Source organism: Engystomops pustulosus, chromosome 3 (genome assembly GCF_040894005.1).
Source record: "Engystomops pustulosus chromosome 3, aEngPut4.maternal, whole genome shotgun sequence".
Lineage (NCBI taxonomy): Eukaryota > Metazoa > Chordata > Amphibia > Anura > Leptodactylidae > Engystomops > Engystomops pustulosus.
In genome coordinates this window covers 3,542,863-3,565,035 of record NC_092413.1, presented here as the reverse complement: position 1 = coordinate 3,565,035, position 22,173 = coordinate 3,542,863, and the positions used below count along the sequence as shown (strand labels likewise).

The window sequence follows — 22,173 nt, the reverse complement described above, 5'->3', positions numbered from 1 at the left end:
CCCCACACTCCTCAGTAGTAGTGATATAAGGGGGACCTCATACTACACCCCGAGCCCCTCTGGACATCATTGGGACCTCATACTACACTCCGAGCCCCTCTCTGCACATCACTGGGACCCCCACACTCCTCAGTAGTAGTGATATAAGGGGGACCTCATACTACACCCAGAGCCCCTCTGGACATCACCGGACCCCCACACTCCTCATCACACGTTAGGCCGGATTCCCACTGAAAGTATTTATTTGCTGCATTTGCGGTGTTTTCTGCTGCTAGGGGGCGCTCTAGGTCCCGGCCAGGGGTCTGTACTGCAGTTCTCTCTCGAATTGCTCTGCAGTCAGCGTCCCCTGAATGGCCTCACAGCCGGGGTTGAAGACGGAGTATGCGCTCTTCTCCCCCTCCTTCCTCCGGCCCGGCCGACGAGTTCCTTCATACAACCAATAGAACATGGAAAGGAGAAAGTACGCCAGCCCAAACTCAAGTTCTACAAAGAGTCCGAGCAGCGCCAGCCACAGCAGGACCTTCAGCAGGAGGACGACCTTCCACATAGACGAGTCCACGGGCTCAGCCTCGCCTGCCATTACAGACAGCACCTGCAAAGAGTACAGAGAACAAATCATTATACAACGTCCCAGGATCCACAGAACCAGCCTCAGGGTGTACTGGATCCACCCACAGAACCAGCCTCAGGGTGTACTGGATCCACCCACAGAACCAGCCTCAGGGTGTACTGGATCCACCCACAGAACCAGCCTCAGGGTGTACTGGATCCACCCACAGAACCAGCCTCAGGGTGTACTGGATCCACCCACAGAACCAGCCTCAGGGTGTACTGGATCCACCCACAGAACCAGCCTCAGGGTGTACTGGATCCACCCACAGAACCAGCCTCAGGGTGTACTGGATCCTCGTCACATGATATCAGCATCCACGGAACCAGCCTCAGTGTGTACTGGATCCTCGTCACATGATATCAGCATCCACAGAACCAGCCTCAGTGTGTACTGGATCCTATACAACTGCAGATATACATAATCAGAGGAGGGGCAGCCTCAGCCAATGAAGACAGGGGGTGTGTCCCAGACTACCTGTGAAGGCCCTGTAGATGGACTATAGCCCCAGCTGTGATCATTATAGGGAGACGTTAGGAGGGAAGTATCACAGCCTCAGTCTTAGGCTACATGCACATGAACGTAAGCCCGCCGGGACGCTTGTGGATGTTTATACATTCCCCCATACAGTCATGTGAATGTGGCCTTACATACGCCGAATAGTCTCACACTACTTATGTGGTGTCCCTATTTTGGTGCTCGGTCCCTCTTGCAGTCCATGTCTCACCTCAGTCCTGGCCTGGGACATGGCCTGGGACATGGCCTGGGCCGCCGGCTCCGGGTTTCTCCACTTGTTGCACGCGCTGAGTATTTGGTCTTTTGCTTTCTGTATCAATGTTTTTGTCCTTGGCCCGGAGCCGGTGCCCCCCTCCCCCGAGTTACTTTCCACAGGTTTCGTCTGAATTTTGGCTTTTCTTGCTCTGAATTCTGCCAGCCTCTGCTCCATGGCTCCTGCGTTATAGAGACAAGAGCAGGCAATCAATGATCAATGTGAATAAACCCTACAATGTGACCACCACGAAGAGAGGACGAGGGGACGTGAGGGACCGGAGAGAGAGGACGAGGGGACGTGAGGGACCGGAGAGAGAGGACGAGGGGACGTGAGGGACCGGAGAGAGAGGACGAGGGGACGTGAGGGACCGGAGAGAGAGGACGAGGGGACGTGAGGGACCGGAGAGAGAGGACGAGGGGACGTGAGGGACCGGAGAGAGAGGACGAGGGGACGCGAGCGGCCCGGAGAGAGAGAAAGGACGAGGGGACGGGAGAGACCAGAGAGAACTCGAGGGGCCGGAGAGAGGGGACGCGAGCAGATGGATAGAGAGAGGACAGGGGGACGCGAGCAGATGGATAGAGAGAGGACAGGGGGACGCGAGCAGATGGATAGAGAGAGGACAGGGGGACGCGAGCAGATGGATAGAGAGAGGACAGGGGGACGCGAGCGGCCACAGAGAGAGAGTGAGGACGCGAGCGGCCAGAGAGAAAGGACGCGAGCGGCCAGAGAGAAAGGACGCGAGCGGCTAGAGAGAAAGAGAGAGAGGACGCGAGCGGCCAGAGAAAGAGAGAGAGAGAGGACGCGAGCGGCCAGAGAGAAAGGACGCGAGCGGCCAGAGAGAAAGAGACACGACGCGAGCGGCCAGAGAGAAAGAGAAAGAGAGAGAGAGACGACGCGAGCGGCCAGAGAGAAAGAGAAAGAGAGAGAGAGAGGACGCGAGCGGCCAGAGAGAGAGGACGCGAGCGGCCAGAGAAAGAGAGAGAGAGAGGACGCGAGCGGCCAGAGAAAGAGAGAGGACGCGAGCGGCCAGAGAAAGAGAGAGAGAGAGAGGACGCGAGCGGCCAGAGAAAGAGAGAGAGGACGCGAGCGGCCAGAGAAAGAGAGAGAGGACGCGAGCGGCCAGAGAAAGAGAGAGAGGACGCGAGCGGCCAGAGAAAGAGAGAGAGGATGCGAGCGGCCAGAGAAAGAGAGAGAGAGAGGACGCGAGCGGCCAGAGAGAAAGAGAGAGAGGACGCGAGCGGCCAGAGAGGGGACGGGGGGATGTGAGAGAGAGGACGCGATCGGCCAGAGAGAGGGGACGTGAGCGGCCTGAGAGCGACCGGAGAGGGGAAGAGGGGATGTGAGAGGCTATAGAAAGAGGACAGCAGGATGCGAGTGGCTGCGGAGAGAGGACAGCATTGTCTCCCACTCTCCTGGAGCTCCTCCCTAATGAAGAGACCTGGATGAGCTGGAGCGTTGTCCTCCATGTAGATGACATTATGCCGAAGCACAATGACTGGCTTAGTGAGTTTATACAAGTAGTAAGGGCTGCCACTGGACCAGTCACACAGTGCAGGGCACTTCTGTTTGGCCTAGCCATCTGCCCACCCCTTAGCCCCACCACAGCATCGCCTGGCGACACCAGTGGCTGATGCATATCGCTCTCCAAGATATCTCCATTATTTCTGTGCAACAAAAAATTTAAAAAAAATCACTTATCCGTGTGATTTGTGGTCATAGGGCATCCACACCTTTTTGAGAATATCACATTTCAAGACTCACAATGGCGCGTTACGGCAGATAAATTGGTAAATGTCTTATTGGTCGCATGAAATCAAAGTGTGAACAGAATGATAAGGAGGACTGTATAAATACCAATTCTAATTGAACCAGGAAATTTATTAGTGTTATTAATGAATTAAACACCTGATGTGAATTTAAAGGGAACCTGTCACCACATTTTCAGATACACAGCTTGTGACATGTTCCTATCAGGTCCTATCAACTAACACACAACCTTCTTTTAGCTTAAAATGGTTTTCCCAACATCCACATAAATCAACATTATATTCTGTAGCATCAGGGGGGGGGGGGTGCATCCTCCACAGAGGCTGCTGTGATTTCATGTGATCAGATACATACATGAGCTAGATATTGCTGATGTAACAGGACCTTAGATGATGTCATTCCGGTCACATGACGGTAAGTGCCTGATGATGTAGCAGAGCCACAATCCGATCGCGTGTGCCAAAATCCCGGGGCAATTCAGGTACAATCGGCGCAAATCGGAAATATTCGGGTAACACGTCGGGAAAACGCGAATCGGGCCCTTAGTAAATGACCCCCAATGTTTCATACAACAGGATATCACAGCACTTAGACCTGTCAATCAGGAACAAGGAGGCAGGGCAATACAAGTCAATTTTAATATGTGTGAATGACTCACATCAGGTGATTTGCATAAGTTTACAAACTGATTTTTGTAACATTGCGGCCGGAGAGGAACCATTTAGGGAGAAGGGCAATGTTTTTCTGAATGTTTAATGAAGCCTTTATTCTGAGCAGGTTCATCTGCATGACAGGTTCCCTTTAAGCCTCTTATTGTAGAGGAGCAAGTTTTACATAATGAATCGAAAAGGTAAGAGAAAGTCACATTCGTTTCACCTTCAACTCTCAGAGGTCATTCAAGGTCATCCACAAGGTCATGTGAGTCGTGTATGTGATCTGCGGGCAGCGCAGGAGAAGTTTGGCTGGTGGAGGTCACAGTAATCACTTCTCCCTCACATTATGGGCTTATTCTTACACCCTCCATAAACCTCTAGTTTAGCTGCTTTGTGCGGTGTCTATGAGCAGGGACCCCTGGCAGCCTCTGACACAGATGTGAACACAGCCTTAGCCTCATAGTTCTAGCAGGATGGGCGCCCGCAGGAGGCAGCATGAAAAGCTTTATACTTCTTTACTCATCAACTCCTTTTTAGAGAAGAAAAAAAAAATTAAAACTTCTCAGTGACAATCGTAAAAAATTAAAACTGAGAAAAAGGTTTCAAAGCCATAATCCCCCCCCCTCTCCCCCCCCATGCTGTAAGCCCCCGACTGGAAACAGCCGCCGCACAGACATGAGCTGCTGTGTACAGGTGCAGCGTGAGCCTCTCCTGCAGGGCGTCATAAAGCATCGCCCGCTGTGATGGTATATACAGTAACGATACGACGGTGCAGCGAGCTGTAAACATGCAGATGAGACGAGCCCCATCCAGGCCGCGCCAACTACTGGCGCATTTACATCAGGTTTTATGGAGCTGGATATCTCCTAAGCGCTCATCATCACATCCTCGCAGGTGCCGGCATCAACCGCAGACAGAGAGAAGAACATTAGAGATACCAACCTGATCCCAGACACTAAACACACACCCCGGGGGGCCGCACAGCCCTGAGCCCGTACATACATACATAAAGTCTTCATGACTGCAGATGTCTACAGCGACACAGGCTCAGACACTCCGGCCCTGCACCTCACAGTCACCAGAGCGGCTCTATGGAGTTACTGATATGGGGGGGCGCTAAGGATCCCTACTTTTATCTCAATCAGGGAGTGGATAAGGGGGATCCGCTAGTCAGACACTCACTGATCTAACAAGTATCCCTTACCATCATCCAGCATTGTGCAACCTCCACTATCAGCCTCTAAGGAGAGACCCTTTCTTTTTGGCCACCAATGTCTTCATTAAATAATCCCAATCTGACCCAATAAGTCCACCTAAAAATCTGTCTGGCCCAGCCTAGGTGGGCTTCAGAGTAACTTACAAGAAATGGGGGTTTTATTTGCATTTGTTCAAGTCTGTGGACTTAACATATTAGTAACTGGAGACATAGAACCTGGTAAGGACCTTGTGATACAACATGGGGGAGTCCTAAGGGGCATAGAAGAAGCCAAGACGTTCTGTAATGTCCCAGGAGGATGCAGGATCCTGAGCTATTACTCACTGACCCCATAGCTCTACTACACACAAGGCATCTGCAGGAACAGGAAACTATTACCGGGCCCTCACATTGCCGATACTAAGTCATTCTGGAGAAGTCGTTAATGAGGAGCTTTAGTTTATAGAAGCCTTTGTGGACACGGTAGTAAGCTGTGCATGAAGGTGTAATGGTGAGATCCTATCCTACAAGGGGGATCATTATGGTCGCTTTTGCAGATAATCGTTTGACAAAATCAGATTAAATTCAACTAAGTTTATTAACAAAAACTAAACAAAACTACGTCAGAAAATGGGGATGTTTCTACATGACGGACGGTAGGTGATCCACACAGTGACTTATGGGCCTCCTGTGGATTTCTGGATCTGCTCCTTTAGGATGAGGATGCTCTGTCTTTGCTCAGGTGGTAACATGGCGATCTGGTCTGGGGTCAGCTGCAGGACCTGCATGATCAGCGCAGCCTTCTCATGGTCCTGCGGGGTGATCTGGTTCTGTCCAGGGCTGAAGCCGCCTTGTCCAGAAGATCCTTGAACATTTGTCACTTGTCTTGGTGGCTGAGGACCTCCGGATCCTGATACTTGCATTCCAGGAATAGGACCTCTGGATGCTGGAGCAGGCACAGAGCCCCTCACATCCATAGGTCGAGGCTCCATCATTCTGGAGTCTCGTGCATCCATCATAGGGAGTCCTCGTGATTCTCCAATAATAGGTCGAGGTGGCTCTCCCATAGGGCCCCCTCTAATTTCAAGGGGTGCAGGACCTCGATCGTGATGTAAAGGTACTCCACCTTGTAAAGATGGAGGCAAATAGCCACGGTTAGGTTGGTCATCATTCGTTACAGTAAGCAGTGTTCCCCCACGTGGGTCATTGGGGCCATCTCCAAGAAGACCACGTGGTGGGACATTAGGTGCTGGAGGACCACGTTGCAGAGGGGCTCGAGGATCCGGCATAGGTACACCTTGAAGTATTGGTCCCGGTGCAGGGTTTATGGGACCTGGGACTCCACTCTGCATTGGTAGTGACTGCATCATTGGTGGAGCACCATTCACGTGCATGCCACCCACAGGCGCCGGCGGCCCGCCTGGGGCATTCCCTTGAGTGAGAGGAACACTAGGCCCTGGACCTGCCTGTTGGTTCCCTTGTAATATTGGTGGTACAATAGTGGGGCGATGAAGGATTTTCATAGCGATTTCCGGGTCCACAATCCTCATGACCACCTGAGCCTGAAGAAGGGCATATGCCAGCTGTGGGTTCTGTAGGAGCATATTTCGGGCTTCTTGGGGACTGTTCTGCACACATAACTTCATTTGTTTCATGAGTTCATACATCTGTTCAGGAGGAAGACTTGCAACAGCTCGACTTATAGACTCTGGAGCTTCCTCGGGGGGCACCGGATCCCCATAGGGAGACTCAATGACAGGCGCCCCGGTGCCCAGACTCTTCAGCTCCTCCTTGTTCTTCTCGCTGGCTGCGTTATCTACCCGCAGGGCTCTGCCGCTAAACTCCCGGCCATTCAGATTGCGCATAGCGCTGAGTGCCGTCTCCTGGTCCTGATACTCACAGAAGCCATAGCCTTTAGGTTTCCCGGTTTCACGATCATACACCAGGCGAAAGCTGACCACAGGTCCCACCTCAGAGAAGATGTCCTTCAGCTGCTCCTCCGTGGCTTCATACGGGATGTTCCCAACAAAAACCGAGCGCAGGGACCGATCCAACGCAGGATCCCGCACGTTTAGTCCTGCCATCTCTCACCGCTTGTTCTCGCTGCCTCCTCCGTGGATGAGATCTTAGATCTGTGTGGAAAATATCTCATCAGTACCAGGAAAAGCTCAGACCCAGAAATTTCACTATGAGAAAAGCTCAGTCCGACTCAGAACCGGAACTCCCCCCTCCCCAAAATATGGAAAGAGTAACCAAGTAATGGAGAGCGACCAGTGGTAAGGGATACCCCCAGCAGACTGGGGGAGCGGGAGCCCACCCTAAGGCCATGTTCACTCTGCCCCTGCCCCAGTATGGGAGGAGCCAGAATCTCCGGACACCACATCTATAGCTACTCTGCTCCAGGACATCTGAACACTAAAGATTTACCAGAATCTGGGGATGAAAGGTTTTTCTATGTACAAGACCTTATGACGTCACATGTGATGGCCGAGGCCTCTGATTGGCTGCACACGACTCTGATCGGACTAGGACCGGAGGGAAAGAGCCACAGCCCTACATCTACCGAGCAACTGGCAAAGACGGCGAAGCACCACTGCGCTGTATCACAAAGGGCTTAGATACAGAAGGCAGACTGTATCACACAAGATGTGATGGGACTGTAGACTGTATCACACATGGCGGGACGAGATACACGCAGCTCAGCAGACAGTATCACACATGGTGGGATGAGATACACGCAGCTCAGCAGACCGCATCACACATGGCGGGATGAGATACACGCAGCTCAGCAGACCGCATCACACATGGCGGGACGAGATACACGCCGCTCAGCAGACTATCACACATGGTGGGATTAGATACACGCAGCTCAGCAGACAGTATCACACATGGTGGGACGAGATACACGCAGCTCAGCAGACAGTATCATACATGGCGGGATGAGATACACAGCTCAGCAGACTGTATCACACATGGTGGGACGAGATACACGCAGCTCAGCAGACTGTATCACACATGGCGGGATTAGATACACGCAGCTCAGCAGACAGTATCACACAAAACGGGATGAGATACACGCAGCTCAGCAGACTGTATCACACATAATGGGATGAGATACACGCAGCTCAGCAGACTGTATCACACATAACGGGATGAGATACACGCAGCTCAGCAGACTGTATCACACATAACGGGATGAGATACACGCAGCTCAGCAGACTGTATCACACATAACGGGATGAGATACACGCAGCTCAGCAGACTATCACACATGGTGGGATGAGATACACAGCTCAGCAGACTGTATCACACATGGTGGGACGAGATACACGCAGCTCAGCAGACTGTATCACACATGGCGGGATTAGATACACGCAGCTCAGCAGACAGTATCACACAAAACGGGATGAGATACACGCAGCTCAGCAGACTGTATCACACATGGCGGGACGAGATACACGCCGCTCAGCAGACTGTATCACACATGGCGGGATTAGATACACGCAGCTCAGCAGACAGTATCACACAAAACGGGATGAGATACACGCAGCTCAGCAGACTGTATCACACATAACGGGATGAGATACACGCAGCTCAGCAGACTGTATCACACATAACGGGATGAGATACACGCAGCTCAGCAGACTGTATCACACATAACGGGATGAGATACACGCAGCTCAGCAGACTGTATCACACATAACGGGATGAGATACACGCAGCTCAGCAGACTGTATCACACATAACGGGATGAGATACACGCAGCTCAGCAGACTGTATCACACATAACGGGATGAGATACACGCAGCTCAGCAGACTATCACACATGGCGGGATGAGATACACACAGCTCAGCAGACTGTATCACACATAACGGGATGAGATACAGCTCAGCAGACTGTATCACACATGGCGGGATTAGATACACGCAGCTCAGCAGACTATCACACATGGTGGGATGAGATACACGCCGCTCAGCAGACTGTATCACACATGGCGGGACGAGATACACGTAGCTCAGGAGACAGTATCACACATGGCGGGATTAGATACATGCAGCTCAGCAGACAGTATCACACATGGTGGGATTAGATACACGCTCAGTAAACATGATGGCGGGAGCAGTTACCGACTGATAAGCGGCGCCTCCACACACCCGCCAGGCGTTCTGTCAGCACTCACCCGCTACTCCCCCCGCCGGGCGTTCTGTCAGCACTCACCCGCTACTCCCCCCGCCGGGCGTTCTGTCAGGACTCACCCGCTACTCCCCCCGCCGGGCGTTCTGTCAGGACTCACCCGCTACTCCCCCCGCCAGGCGTTCTGTCAGCACTCACCCGCTGCTGCGCGACACCCGCCACGACTTCCGCCTACCGCCACTGCCACATCCGCTTAGCGACTACTGACGTCATCAGCGGGAGCGTGCCCTCTGTGATTGGCTGGAGACTGTGGTCACGTGACTATTGCAGTATAAATATTGGGGAAGGCGGGAGATGTGAGGTGAGGCGCTAGCTGTGCCTGAGGCGTATGGATGCGCTGTGTACCCGAGGCATTGGGGTATGTCAGGGACAGTTACCTCAGCCTGAGGCATTGGGGTATGTCAGGGACAGTTACCTCAGCCTGAGGCATTGGGGTATGTCAGGGACAGTTACCTCAGCCTGAGGCATTGGGGTATGTCAGGGACAGTTACCTCAGCCTGAGGCATTGGGGGTATGTCAGGGACAGTTACCTCAGCCTGAGGCATTGGGGTATGTCAGGGTCAGTTACCTCAGCCTGAGGCATTGGGGTATGTCAGGGACAGTTACCTCAGCCTGAGGCATTGGGGTATGTCAGGGACAGTTACCTCAGCCTGAGGCATTGGGGTATGTCAGGGGCAGTTACCTCAGCCTGAGGCATTGGGGTATGTCAGGGGCAGTTACCTCAGCCTGAGGCATTGGGGTATGTCAGGGGCAGTTACCTCAGCCTGAGGCATTGGGGTATGTCAGGGACAGTTACCTCAGCCTGAGGCATTGGGGTATGTCAGGGGCAGTTACCTCAGCCTGAGGCATTGGGGTATGTCAGGGACAGTTACCTCAGCCTGAGGCATTGGGGTATGTCAGGGACAGTTACCTCAGCCTGAGGCATTGGGGTATGTCAGGGGCAGTTACCTCAGCCTGAGGCATTGGGGTATGTCAGGGACAGTTACCTCAGCCTGAGGCATTGGGGTATGTCAGGGACAGTTACCTCAGCCTGAGGCATTGGGGTATGTCAGGGACAGTTACCTCAGCCTGAGGCATTGGGGGTATGTCAGGGACAGCTGCCTCAGCCGGAGGCGTTGGGGGTATGTCAGGACAGTTACCTCAGCCTGAGGCATTGGGGGTATGTCAGGGACAGTTACCTCAGCCTGAGGCATTGGGGGTATGTCAGGACAGTTACCTCAGCCTGAGGCATTGGGGTATGTCAGGGACAGTTACCTCAGCCTGAGGCATTGGGGTATGTCAGGGACAGTTACCTCAGCCTGAGGCATTGGGGTATGTCAGGGACAGTTACCTCAGCCTGAGGCATTGGGGTATGTCAGGGACAGTTACCTCAGCCTGAGGCATTGGGGTATGTCAGGGACAGTTACCTCAGCCTGAGGCATTGGGGTATGTCAGGGACAGTTACCTCAGCCTGAGGCATTGGGGTATGTCAGGGACAGTTACCTCAGCCTGAGGCATTGGGGTATGTCAGGGACAGTTACCTCAGGAGCCGCCATGCTGGAGACCTCCTGTGTCCTCTCTCACACCGTGACCCGCAGTCCAGACACAACCGTATTGTATCTCAGGTCTAAGGGCTCTCTGTCCTGGTGGTGCCGCTTTCTGCGAGTGATCATATCCCCGGTCATGTGATGTCACACAGGTGCACGGCTTGTTATATCCCCGGTCATGTGATGTCACACAGGTGCACGGCTTGTTATATCCCCGGTCATGTGATGTCACACAGGTGCACGGCTCGTTATGTCCCTGGTCACGGGATGTCACACAGGTGCACGGCTCATTATATCCCCGGTCATGTGATGTCACACAGGTGCACGGCTCGTTATGTCCCTGGTCACGTGAAGTCACACAGGTGCACGGCTCGTTATGTCCCTGGTCATGTGATGTCACACAGGTACAGGGCTCTTTATATCCCCGGTCATGTGATGTCACACAGGTGCACGGCTTGTTATATCCCCGGTCATGTGATGTCACACAGGTGCACGGCTCGTTATATCCCTGGTCATGTGATGTCACACAGGTGCACGGCTCGTTATATCCCTGGTCATGTGATGTCACACAGGTGCACGGCTCGTTATATCCCTGATCATGTGACGTCACACAGGTGCGCGGCTCGTTATATCCCTGGTCATGTGACGTCACACAGGTGGCTTGCATGTTGTATGTCCCCGGTCATGTGACGTCACACAGGGGGCTTGCATGTTGTATGTCCCCGGTCATGTGACGTCACACAGGGGGCTTGCATGTTGTATGTCCCCGGTCATGTGACGTCACACAGGGGGCTTGCATGTTGTATGTCCCCGGTCATGTGACGTCACACAGGGGGCTTGCATGCTGTATGTCCCCGGTCATGTGACGTCACACAGGGGGCTTGCATGCTGTATGTCCCCGGTCGTGTGACGTCACACAGGGGGCTTGCATGCTGTATGTCCCCGGTCGTGTGACGTCACACAGGGGGCTTGCATGTTGTATGTCCCCGGTCGTGTGACGTCACACAGGGGGCTTGCCTGCTGTATGGACCTGGTGTTATCAGGCACACCTCCAGACCCCGGGCTGATGTGTCTCTAAGACTCCGCTCCGGATACACTATCTGTTTCTACTATACTTTTGTGTTGTAAATGTAATGAAATGATGGTGGACACCTGAGGATGTAAGAGTGGTGCATGAGTTGCCGCAGTCTGGGCCATGACCGGTGACCACCAGGAGTTATTGCATTCAGAGAGATTGGAATATATTATTAGCCGTGGATTATGGCCAATTAAAGGATCCATGTCCATTACAGGCCATCTGCAGATGAAAGTGTTTAGCTCATGGTAACAGAACCGTACGCAGGTCTGATCCCACAAACTGAACACAATGCACAGGATGGGAGTCCTAACGTCAGACAGAAATGTGATGCAAGGACTCCGTCTGCCAGGCCAAACATTGCAACAGTATAGTCTGTAGTTTTTAAAGAACTGGCACTGCTGTTTTCTGTATGGCTTCCATCCTGTGCAGTGGGTTCAGGCCCTGGGATTGGACCAGCCTATGGTTCTGTTTCCATGGGCTGAACGTGTTTGTCTGCAGGAGGCCTTCGCCTACATTTCATACATTTTGTGTAACCACTGATTGGCCACAGTCCATTATATTTCTACTGCCTCCATATGTGAGCCGTCTCTTTGCCCTCGGGCGGCTCTGGTTGCTGTGCAGGTAGCCTTGGCTCAGACTACATGTAATATACATTGCTAGTTGGATTTTCCTTTTTTCTTCCTAGGAGGTGAGAGTGCAGTGAGGGACTTGTAGCAGTTGTGTCACTGCAGGTCAGCCTAGCTACTAGATAACGAGAGACGATGCAGTCACATCACCCGGTGAGTTACATATAATGTGGGAAAATTCGCTTCATCACTGAATTGTCTGCACGTAGTAAGAAATATGCAAGGACTTGTCCTGTGGCTCACATATGATGTGTTGGAATACAAAGTTCTGTGCTTGATCTACAATTTGTGTGTCTGCCAACATCTACCCCCTCACCCCTTCCCTTCTCCTTGAGTAAGCCCAGCAATGTTCATGGCAGACAAAGCACCCCAGAGATACAAAACATTCACCCTCTCACTGCAGATTTATAGGTAAATGAATAGACTTTTAGTTTATTGGACCTCTTGTCCTGGAAGTTGCTACTTTTAGGCTTGTTAAAAGGGAAAACATGTTTTGCAACTTAACAAACTGAAGCGTTTTGGTCTAAATGAATATTTATTTGGGGAGGACTTTCTCCCAATGAAATGCACAAAGTGTACACACACGCGTCATTTACGTTATGTGTTTTGAAACGCAATACAACAATGTATAGTGTTCAAAATGCATCAAAACACAATGTTAACGGGGGGGGGGGGTTGCCTGGCTAAGCGGCCGACAACAGCAGTCGCTTGTAAGGAGAGATCCGTGCTCACCCAGCGATAACCAGCTAATCCTGCAGATATCCTGCTGTCAAATACAAAGCTAAACGTGGCTCCCTTAACATGTAGAGGCCTGACAACACTAGGCCTCGGAGGCCTCATGGACAGCCAGAAACATATGGTAGTAATGTATAATATAGGAGAGGGGATAGAAACATTGCAGATAAATGCTCAGGTGGGTACTTATCACATCACAGTCATGTACTATAGCAAAGTTCCAGATAATGCACGAGTCTAGCGTCGTGGTGGTCTTTTCCTGGTGTTCAGCCAGTTATGGTGCGATCTTCGTACACCACTCGTAGGCGTGCTGAAAATATCATGGAATATGCCACCTGTAGTTCCCAAAGCCAGACAAGGATCCTACCGCCCAATCTCACTGCTTTCCGCAGATTACAATATTCGTACTAGGGTTCTGGTGAAACGCTTGAACCAGGTGGTGGCATCTGTGTCCGTAGGGATCAGTCCGGGTTTATTCCTGGGCGCAGCACCATGGACAATCTTCTTAGGGTGCAGGTGATGATGCAGATAGGATTGGATGGGGGTGAGGATTGGGCCTTGGCTGCGTCCATTTCTGCAGGGGGTCCTTCGCCTAATGGGGTTTGGTCTAGTTTTCCAAAAATGGGTATCCGTTTTATACCAGGGCCAGTATTCCTCTGACTGGGGTCCTGCTCTGAACAGTTTCTATTGGCGCGGGGTACCCGCCGGGTGTCCGCTTTCTCTGTTCCTTTTTGCACTGGCAGTGATTCTTTGTGCTGATCTGCTGTATAAGGGCATTACGTACAGGGCGCGTGAGGGGAGGCTGGGGCTTTACGCAGATGATCTCCTTATCTTTCTGTCAGACCCAGAGAGATCCCTGAATAGAGCAGGGGAGCTTATAATGAATATGGGAGCTTTTCAGGCTTGTCTATAAATTGGACAAAGTTGTGTGTTATGTATTTGCAGGATAGACAGGCCTCGGGGTTATCGACAGCCAGTCAGGCACTAGAAAAGGTGTCTAATTTCAAGTACCTTGGGATCCATATATCCACATCACCAGCAGAGATGTTGGATAGGAATATATGGTCATTGATTCCACACTTTTAAATCCACATTTGAGATTTGGCCCAAACTCCCTCTGTCGGTGGCGGGACGCATAAACCTCACCGAAATGGTGGTAAAACCGAAGTGTCTCTAGGTGACCTCTAATATTTTTGTTCCCATTCGTAAGTCTTTTTTAAGGCCATTGACTCTTTACTGATTCCCTTTTATATGGGGGTCGGGCCGCTCTAAGCTACAATTAACGAACCTACAACGTCCAAAATCCCTGGCAGGTATGGCACTTCCAGATATTTACTTGTGCGATCTGGCAGGGCAATTGAAACATCTGGGCTCATGGGTGGGGGGAGAGTCAGAGCATCTGTGGCACCTTCTGTATGCGCCACGCTGCTTCAGCATGAAGCTTCTCCAGATACGTAGGGTGGCCAGGATAACTTAGCGAGAAGCCCCCGCCTCATTACACCCCCTGGAGTCAGCTCTGTGGAATAACCCTGGTCTCCCTCATTTCTCCCAAGAGGTTAGCCCACCATTATAGCGTGCCCGTGGGATATGCACAATAAGTGATGTTACGCAGGAGAATGTTTTTATGTCCTTTTGAGCAGTTATCTACAAAGCACCAACTCCATAAGCACGACTTATACGGATACTTCCACCTAAGGCTCGCATGCCACACAATTACCAACAGCCTCTGACCACTCCTTCTCCTCATGTCCATTCATAGGCGTAGTAAGATCTCAGGGACCAGCAGGTTTAATATCTACAATCTACTCTCACCTCATCCCGGCCAAAGCCTATTCCAATCAGGGTGAGGCATTAGCGGAATGGAGGACACTGATCTCCACCTTAAGCGAGGAGGACACTTCGCTGAGTTACCTGAGTCGTACTGTTATGTATCTCCCTCTATTAATGACAAACTTATTCAATTCTATAAGGTTCATCAAAGCTACCTGACCCCGATACGGCTGCACAAAATGGGTCGTATCCCCTCTCTCAGCTGCCATAGGTGTAATTGTGTGCCAGCCACTTTTTGGCACATGATCTGGGCTTGACCATTCCTCCAAACTTTTTTTGGAGGGAGGTAATGGACACTCTGAGTCACCATTTGATCTAACGCCCGCCATATGTTTATTCGTATTTATTAATCTTCCTCCGCGAGGCGCTGTTTATGGCCCCCAAGGCAGTGGTGCTCTGGATGGACCCTCGCCCTCCCAGGTGTTCCCAATGGACAATCCTTGTAAACGGTATAGTCCCATATGAAAGGGTAGTCTTTCTGCATAGACCACGCCCCAAGAAATTTACAAAAGTATGGTGGAAATGGTGCGACTCACCCCTAAGCTTATATTCTGCTCCGGCCATGTCCTCCTCGCTTGATGCCTTCTTGTGATCTGCATTAGGTGCAGTTATGAATTGTGATGCTATATCCACCCGCTGTTACTATGTAATTGTATATGTTGTTTACTGGCTGTATTCCACTCGTGATGCTCGCAGCGATAGAGACAGGATGGACGACCGTATGTGCACCACTTTGATTATTATTTTTGTACACTATTGTATGTATTTTTACTCTTGTTGGCACTATAACGCACCTGTAAACAGTGCCGCTGTGATATAACGCTTGTAAGGGCTAATTTTTCTCTTGCTTGATAAAAGTGTAAAAAAAACACCACAAACAATGTGATCGCATTGGTCCGCGTTCACACGTGCCACTAGCGTTGCGTTCATAGCACAATGTATTCAGGAGTTGGACAGCTCTGGTCAGCGCTCTGCTCCCGATCACCTGTACTCCACCCACATAGCCACAAGATGGCGCTATGTTACTGACTATCCCCACATCCAGTATAAGACACACTATCCCGCAGCCCTGAGGACACCGCAGAGCTCTTCTCAATGTTTATTTGGACTTCTTTCCATGCCGCATTTTAAACTGCAGTGAACTGTGACCAATAACCCCAGCGCCGAGCTGCACATAAGCCCTGCCACTTATATGCTGAATGTTATCGAAGGCTCGTACACACGAGCATCTGCGCCAATATATACAGATTAACCGTCCATGTAACATCTTGTCTTCAGGAACCTAATAAAACATATAGAGGAGATGTATAATCAGTATGATGGGGTCTCCTGGTACTCCATGAGTTACACAAGACTTTCCCTGAGGCTGATTTACTGATAACAGTGCAAGGCCAGGTCCTGGCATTTCTAAAAAATGTGGCCGTGGTCAAGCAATCATGAACTTGCCTACAATTGCAAACCCACAGCTGATTTTAGGCATTTGACATGGGAATTATGTACAGAGTCCATGGTGTATCATCCATGACCTGCCACCATCTATATGTACAGAGTCCATGGTGTATCATCCATGACCTGCCACCATCTATATGTACAGAGTCCATGGTGTATCATCCATGACCTGCCACCATCTATATGTACAGAGTCCATGGTGTATCATCCATGACCTGCCACCATCTATATGTACAGAGTCCATGGTGTATCATCCATGACCTGCCACCATCTATATGTACAGAGTCCATGATCCATCACCAGCCGCCATCTATATGTACAGAGTCCATGGTGTATCATCCATGACCTGCCACCATCTATATGTACAGAGTCCATGGTACATGATCCATCACCAGCCTCCATATATATGTACAGAGTCCATGGTACATGATCCATCACCAGCCTCCATATATATGTACAGAGTCCATGGTACATGATCCATCACCAGCCTCCATATATATGTACAGAGTCCATGGTACATGATCCATCACCGGCCACCATCTATATGTACAGAGTCCATGGTACATTATCCAGCACCAGCCTCCATCTATATGTACAGAGTCCATGGTACATTATCCAGCACCAGCCTCCATCTATATGTACAGAGTCCATGGTACATTATCCAGCACCAGCCTCCATCTATATGTACAGAGTCCATGGTACATGATCCATCACCAGCCGCCATCTATATGTACAGAGTCCATGGTACATGATACATCACCAGCCACCATCTATATGTACAGAGTCCATGGTGTATGATCCATCACCTGCCACCATCTATATGTACAGAGTCCATGGTACATGATCCATCACCAGCCGCCATCTATATGTACAGAGTCCATGGTGTATCATCCATGACCTGCCACCATCTATATGCACAGAGTCCATGGTACATGATCCATCACCAGATGCCATCTATATGTACAGAGTCCATGGTACATGATCCATCACCAGCAGCCATCTATATGTACAGAGCCCATGGTACATGATCCATCACCAGATGCCATCTATATGTACAGAGTCCATGGTACATGATCCATCACCAGCCTCCATCTATATGTACAGAGTCCATGGTACATGATCCATCACCAGATGCCATCTATATGTACAGAGTCCATGGTACATGATCCATCACCAGCCTCCATCTATATGTACAGAGTCCATGGTACATGATCCGTCACCAGCCGCCATCTATATGTACAGAGTCCATGGTGCATGATCCATCACCAGCCGCCATCTATATGTACAGAGTCCATGGTACATGATCCGTCACCAGCCGCCATCTATATGTACAGAGTCCATGGTGCATGATCCATCACCAGATGCCATCTATATGTACAGAGTCCATGGTACATGATCCATCACCAGCCTCCATCTATATGTACAGAGTCCATGGTACATGATCTATCACCAGCCGCCATCTATATGTACAGAGTCCATGGTGCATGATCCATCACCAGCCTCCATCTATATGTACAGAGTCCATGGTACATGATCCGTCACCAGCCGCCATCTATATGTACAGAGTCCATGGTGCATGATCCATCACCAGCCTCCATCTATATGTACAGAGTCCATGGTACATGATCCGTCACCAGCCGCCATCTATATGTACAGAGTCCATGGTGCATGATCCATCACCAGATGCCATCTATATGTACAGAGTCCATGGTACATGATCCATCACCAGCCTCCATCTATATGTACAGAGTCCATGGTACATGATCTATCACCAGCCGCCATCTATATGTACAGAGTCCATGGTACATGATCCATCACCAGCGTCCATCTATATGTACAGAGTCCATGGTACATGATCCATCACCAGATGCCATCTATATGTACAGAGTCCATGGTACATGATCCATCACCAGATGCCATCTATATGTACAGAGTCCATGGTACATGATCCATCACCGGCCGCCATCTATATGTACAGAGTCCATGGTGCATGATCCATCACCAGCGTCCATCTATATGTACAGAGTCCATGGTACATGATCCATCACCAGCCACCATCTATATGTACAGAGTCCATGGTACATGATCCATCACCAGCCTCCATCTATATGTACAGAGTCCATGGTACATGATCCATCACCAGCCGCCATCTATATGTACAGAGTCTATGGTACATGATCCATCACCAGCCGCCATCTATATGTACAGAGTCCATGGTACATGATCCATCACCAGATGCCATCTATATGTACAGAGTCCATGGTACATGATCCATCACCAGCCTCCATCTATATGTACAGAGTCCATGGTACATGATCCATCACCAGCCGCCATCTATATGTACAGAGTCCATGGTACATGATCCATCACCAGATGCCATCTATATGTACAGAGTCCATGGTACATGATCCATCACCAGCCGCCATCTATATGTACAGAGTCCATGGTACATGATCCATCACCAGATGCCATCTATATGTACAGAGTCCATGGTACATGATCCATCACCAGATGCCATCTATATGTACAGAGTCCATGGTACATGATCCATCACCAGCCGCCATCTATATGTACAGAGTCCATGGTGCATGATCCATCACCAGCAGCCATCTATATGTACAGAGTCCATGGTGCATGATCCATCACCAGCCGCCATCTATATATATACAGAGTCCATGGTACATGATCCATCACCAGCCTCCATCTATATGTACAGAGTCCATGGTACATGATCCATCTCCAGCCGCCATCTATATGTACAGAGCCCATGGTACATGATCCATCACCAGCCGCCATCTATATGTACAGAGCCCATGGTACATGATCCATCACCAGCCGCCATCTATATGTACAGAGTCCATGGTACATGATCCATCACCAGCCGCCATCTATATGTACAGAGTCCATGGTGCATGATCCATCACCAGCCGCCATCTATATGTACAGAGTCCATAGTACATGATACATCACCAGCCGCCATCTATATGTACAGAGTCCATGGTACATGATCCATCACCAGCCGCCATCTATATGTACAGAGTCCATAGTACATGATACATCACCAGCCACCATCTATATGTACAGAGTCCATGGTACATGATCCATCACCAGCCGCCATCTATATGTACAGAGTCCATGGTACATGATCCATCACCAGCCTCCATCTATATGTACAGAGTCCATGGTACATGATCTATCACCAGCCTCCATATATATGTACAGAGTCCATGGTACATGATCTATCACCAGCCGCCATCTATATGTACAGAGTCCATGGTACATGATCCATCACCAGCCTCCATCTATATGTACAGAGTCCATGGTACATGATCCATCACCAGCCGCCATCTATATGTACAGAGTCCATGGTACATGATACATCACCAGCCGCCATCTATATATATACAGAGTCCATGGTACATGATCCATCACCAGCCGCCATCTATATGTACAGAGTCCATGGTACATGATCCGTCACCAGCCTCCATCTATATGTACAGAGTCCATGGTACATGATCCATCACCAGCCGCCATCTATATGTACAGAGTCCATGGTGTATCATCCATGACCTGCCACCATCTATATGCACAGAGTCCATGGTACATGATCCATCACCAGCCTCCATCTATATGTACAGAGTCCATAGTACATGATACATCACCAGCCGCCATCTATATGTACAGAGTCCATGGTACATGATCCATCACCAGCCGCCATCTATATGTACAGAGTCCATAGTACATGATACATCACCAGCCACCATCTATATGTACAGAGTCCATGGTACATGATCCATCACCAGCCGCCATCTATATATATACAGAGTCCATGGTACATGATCCATCACCAGCCGCCATCTATATATATACAGAGTCCATGGTACATGATCCATCACCGGCCGCCATCTATATGTACAGAGTCCATGGTACATGATCCATCACCAGCAGCCATCTATATGTACAGAGATCTTGGGGAAGGGTTCAGTCACAATTCGCTGTGCTAATAATTTGGATTAGAGACATTACACAGGCTGGAGGAGAGGCTTGTGAAAAGTGTGAATGTTACCTGCAGGTAGAGATTGTGATTGACCTTCTGGATGAGTCTTAGGGCACATTTGAAGTTGTGTATTGCTTTAGTATTACTAGGTAGAGCAATCCAGAGAATAGGTTCAGGCCCGTAGAAGTCCTGGAGACATGAGTGGAAGATTGTTGTGCCTATAGCATTGGGGTAGTGGCACAAGTGCAGCAGTCGCTCCATCACTCACAGACATGATACAGGGAGCCCCTGCAGATGGCTACTCCTATGATGCAAGGAATGGCAGTGCACAGCTACCCTTCCAGTGTCACAGTGACATCTCTGTGCTGTATACTGTCACTACTCTCCCCACAATCACAGCGAATGCAGCAATTATACTCCCACAGCTGTCATTCATCTTTTCCCTCCTCAGTAAATTGATGAATTATAATTTTGCTGCTACCCCAATAATGGTGATAACGCTGCATCTCATTGCTCCTAATATAGCCCAGCGATATGACTTGTACTTACAGTAATATCTTTGTATTGAAAGAGGTTGTAATCATTAACTGGAAAACAGGATGCACTTCCTACAGCGTTTTCCCTGTTACTCTCTTTATTCTTAGTAAAATATGTGAAAGTGTTAGGCAGCTTTATGCAAATAACATTCTCTACTACACTTTAAAGTTATCATTACTTATCCTGTACTGATCCTCAGTTACATCCTGTAGATCTTTTACATGTACTGTATAAATTCATGTATAAGCGAGTTTTTCAGTACAAAAATGTGCTGAAAAACCTCACCTTGGCTTATACACGAGTCAATTAAAAAAAAAAAAAATGAATAGTCACCCTGCGGCACCCGGATCCTCAGCGGCGGCTTCCGCTTCTCTCCGCTTTCTTCACTAGCCGGCAGTTGTGTCCATGCGATCTGCCGGCGGGCGCCACATCATAGTGTGCGCCCGCTGGCTAGTGAAGAAAGAAAAGAGAAGCCGCCGCTGAGGACTGGGAGCCGTGCCGAGTATCAAAGGTGAGTATTGTCGGACTTTGAGTATTAAGTTTATTTTTTTTAAAATTAGCTTGGCATACTGGAGGCAGACTGTATACTACACCCTCAGCTTATACTCGAGTCAATATGTTTTCCCTGTTTTTGGTGGTAAAATTAGGGGTCTCGGCTTATACTCGAGTATATACAGTAAAAATGAAAAACATTACAATCTTAACCCCTTAAGGACGCAGCCATTTTACAGCTTAAGGCTCAGTCCCATTTTTTGGATTCTGACTTGCTTCGCTTTATATGGTTATAACTTTTGAACACTGTTACTTATCAAAACGATTCTGAGATTGTTTTTTCCCCACATGTTGTGCTTCATTTTAGTGGTAAATTTTGGCAGATAAGTTTTGCGTTTATTTACAAAAAAAAGAAAATATGATAAATTTTTTGAAAAATTTGCCATTTTCGAAATTCTAAATCATTGCGTTTCCAGGCAGATAGATTTACCACCTAAATAAATTGCTGAATAACATTTCCCATGTGTCTTCTTTACATTTTCACCATTTTTTAAATGTTTGGATAATTTATTTTGAGGTCACGCGGCTTACAAATAGAAAATCGCTTTTCCGGATTTTCAGAATTGACTATTTTGGGGATAAATACAGTTTTGAATGAAATTTTACATATTTAGCATCAAAACCCCCCATATAACCAACCCAATTTCAAAT

The 22,173-nt window shown here is 49.5% G+C and overlaps 2 protein-coding genes across 5 annotated transcripts; both read right to left on the bottom strand.

Annotated features, from left to right (window-relative positions):
• Positions 1 to 224: 224 nt before the first annotated feature.
• On the bottom strand, positions 225 to 21,383 carry SAYSD1 (SAYSVFN motif domain containing 1). Its single transcript, XM_072139766.1, has 3 exons — positions 21,304 to 21,383; positions 1,338 to 1,561; positions 225 to 592 (listed from the first exon to the last, which is right to left on the bottom strand). Exons 2-3 carry the CDS (start codon positions 1,554 to 1,556, stop codon positions 284 to 286), a joined length of 528 nt encoding a protein of 175 aa, XP_071995867.1. The 5' UTR covers positions 1,557 to 1,561; positions 21,304 to 21,383; the 3' UTR covers positions 225 to 283.
• Positions 5,577 to 9,425, bottom strand: LOC140120813 (cleavage stimulation factor subunit 2-like). Of its 4 annotated transcripts, none has more exons than XM_072139763.1 (2): positions 9,293 to 9,425; positions 5,577 to 7,129 (listed from the first exon to the last, which is right to left on the bottom strand). In XM_072139763.1, exon 2 carries the CDS (start codon positions 7,079 to 7,081, stop codon positions 5,675 to 5,677), a length of 1,407 nt encoding a protein of 468 aa, XP_071995864.1. In that variant the 5' UTR covers positions 7,082 to 7,129; positions 9,293 to 9,425; the 3' UTR covers positions 5,577 to 5,674. The 4 variants fall into 4 exon arrangements, with proteins under 4 accessions (XP_071995864.1, XP_071995863.1, XP_071995866.1 ...); XM_072139762.1 differs by having other exon boundaries at positions 9,331 to 9,425; XM_072139765.1 differs by having other exon boundaries at positions 9,217 to 9,305.
• Positions 21,384 to 22,173: the final 790 nt, after the last annotated feature.

Excerpts from the sequence above, each read along its gene's own strand:
- SAYSD1 (XM_072139766.1), bottom strand. The coding sequence starts at position 1,556 with ATGGAGCAGAGGCTGGCAGAATTCAGAGCAAGAAAAGCCAAAATTCAG. Across the intron at positions 593-1,337 it reads TGTCCCAGGCCAGGACTGAG|GTGCTGTCTGTAATGGCAGG; the intron begins GTGAGACATGGA and ends TACTCTTTGCAG.
- LOC140120813 (XM_072139763.1), bottom strand. The coding sequence starts at position 7,081 with ATGGCAGGACTAAACGTGCGGGATCCTGCGTTGGATCGGTCCCTGCGC.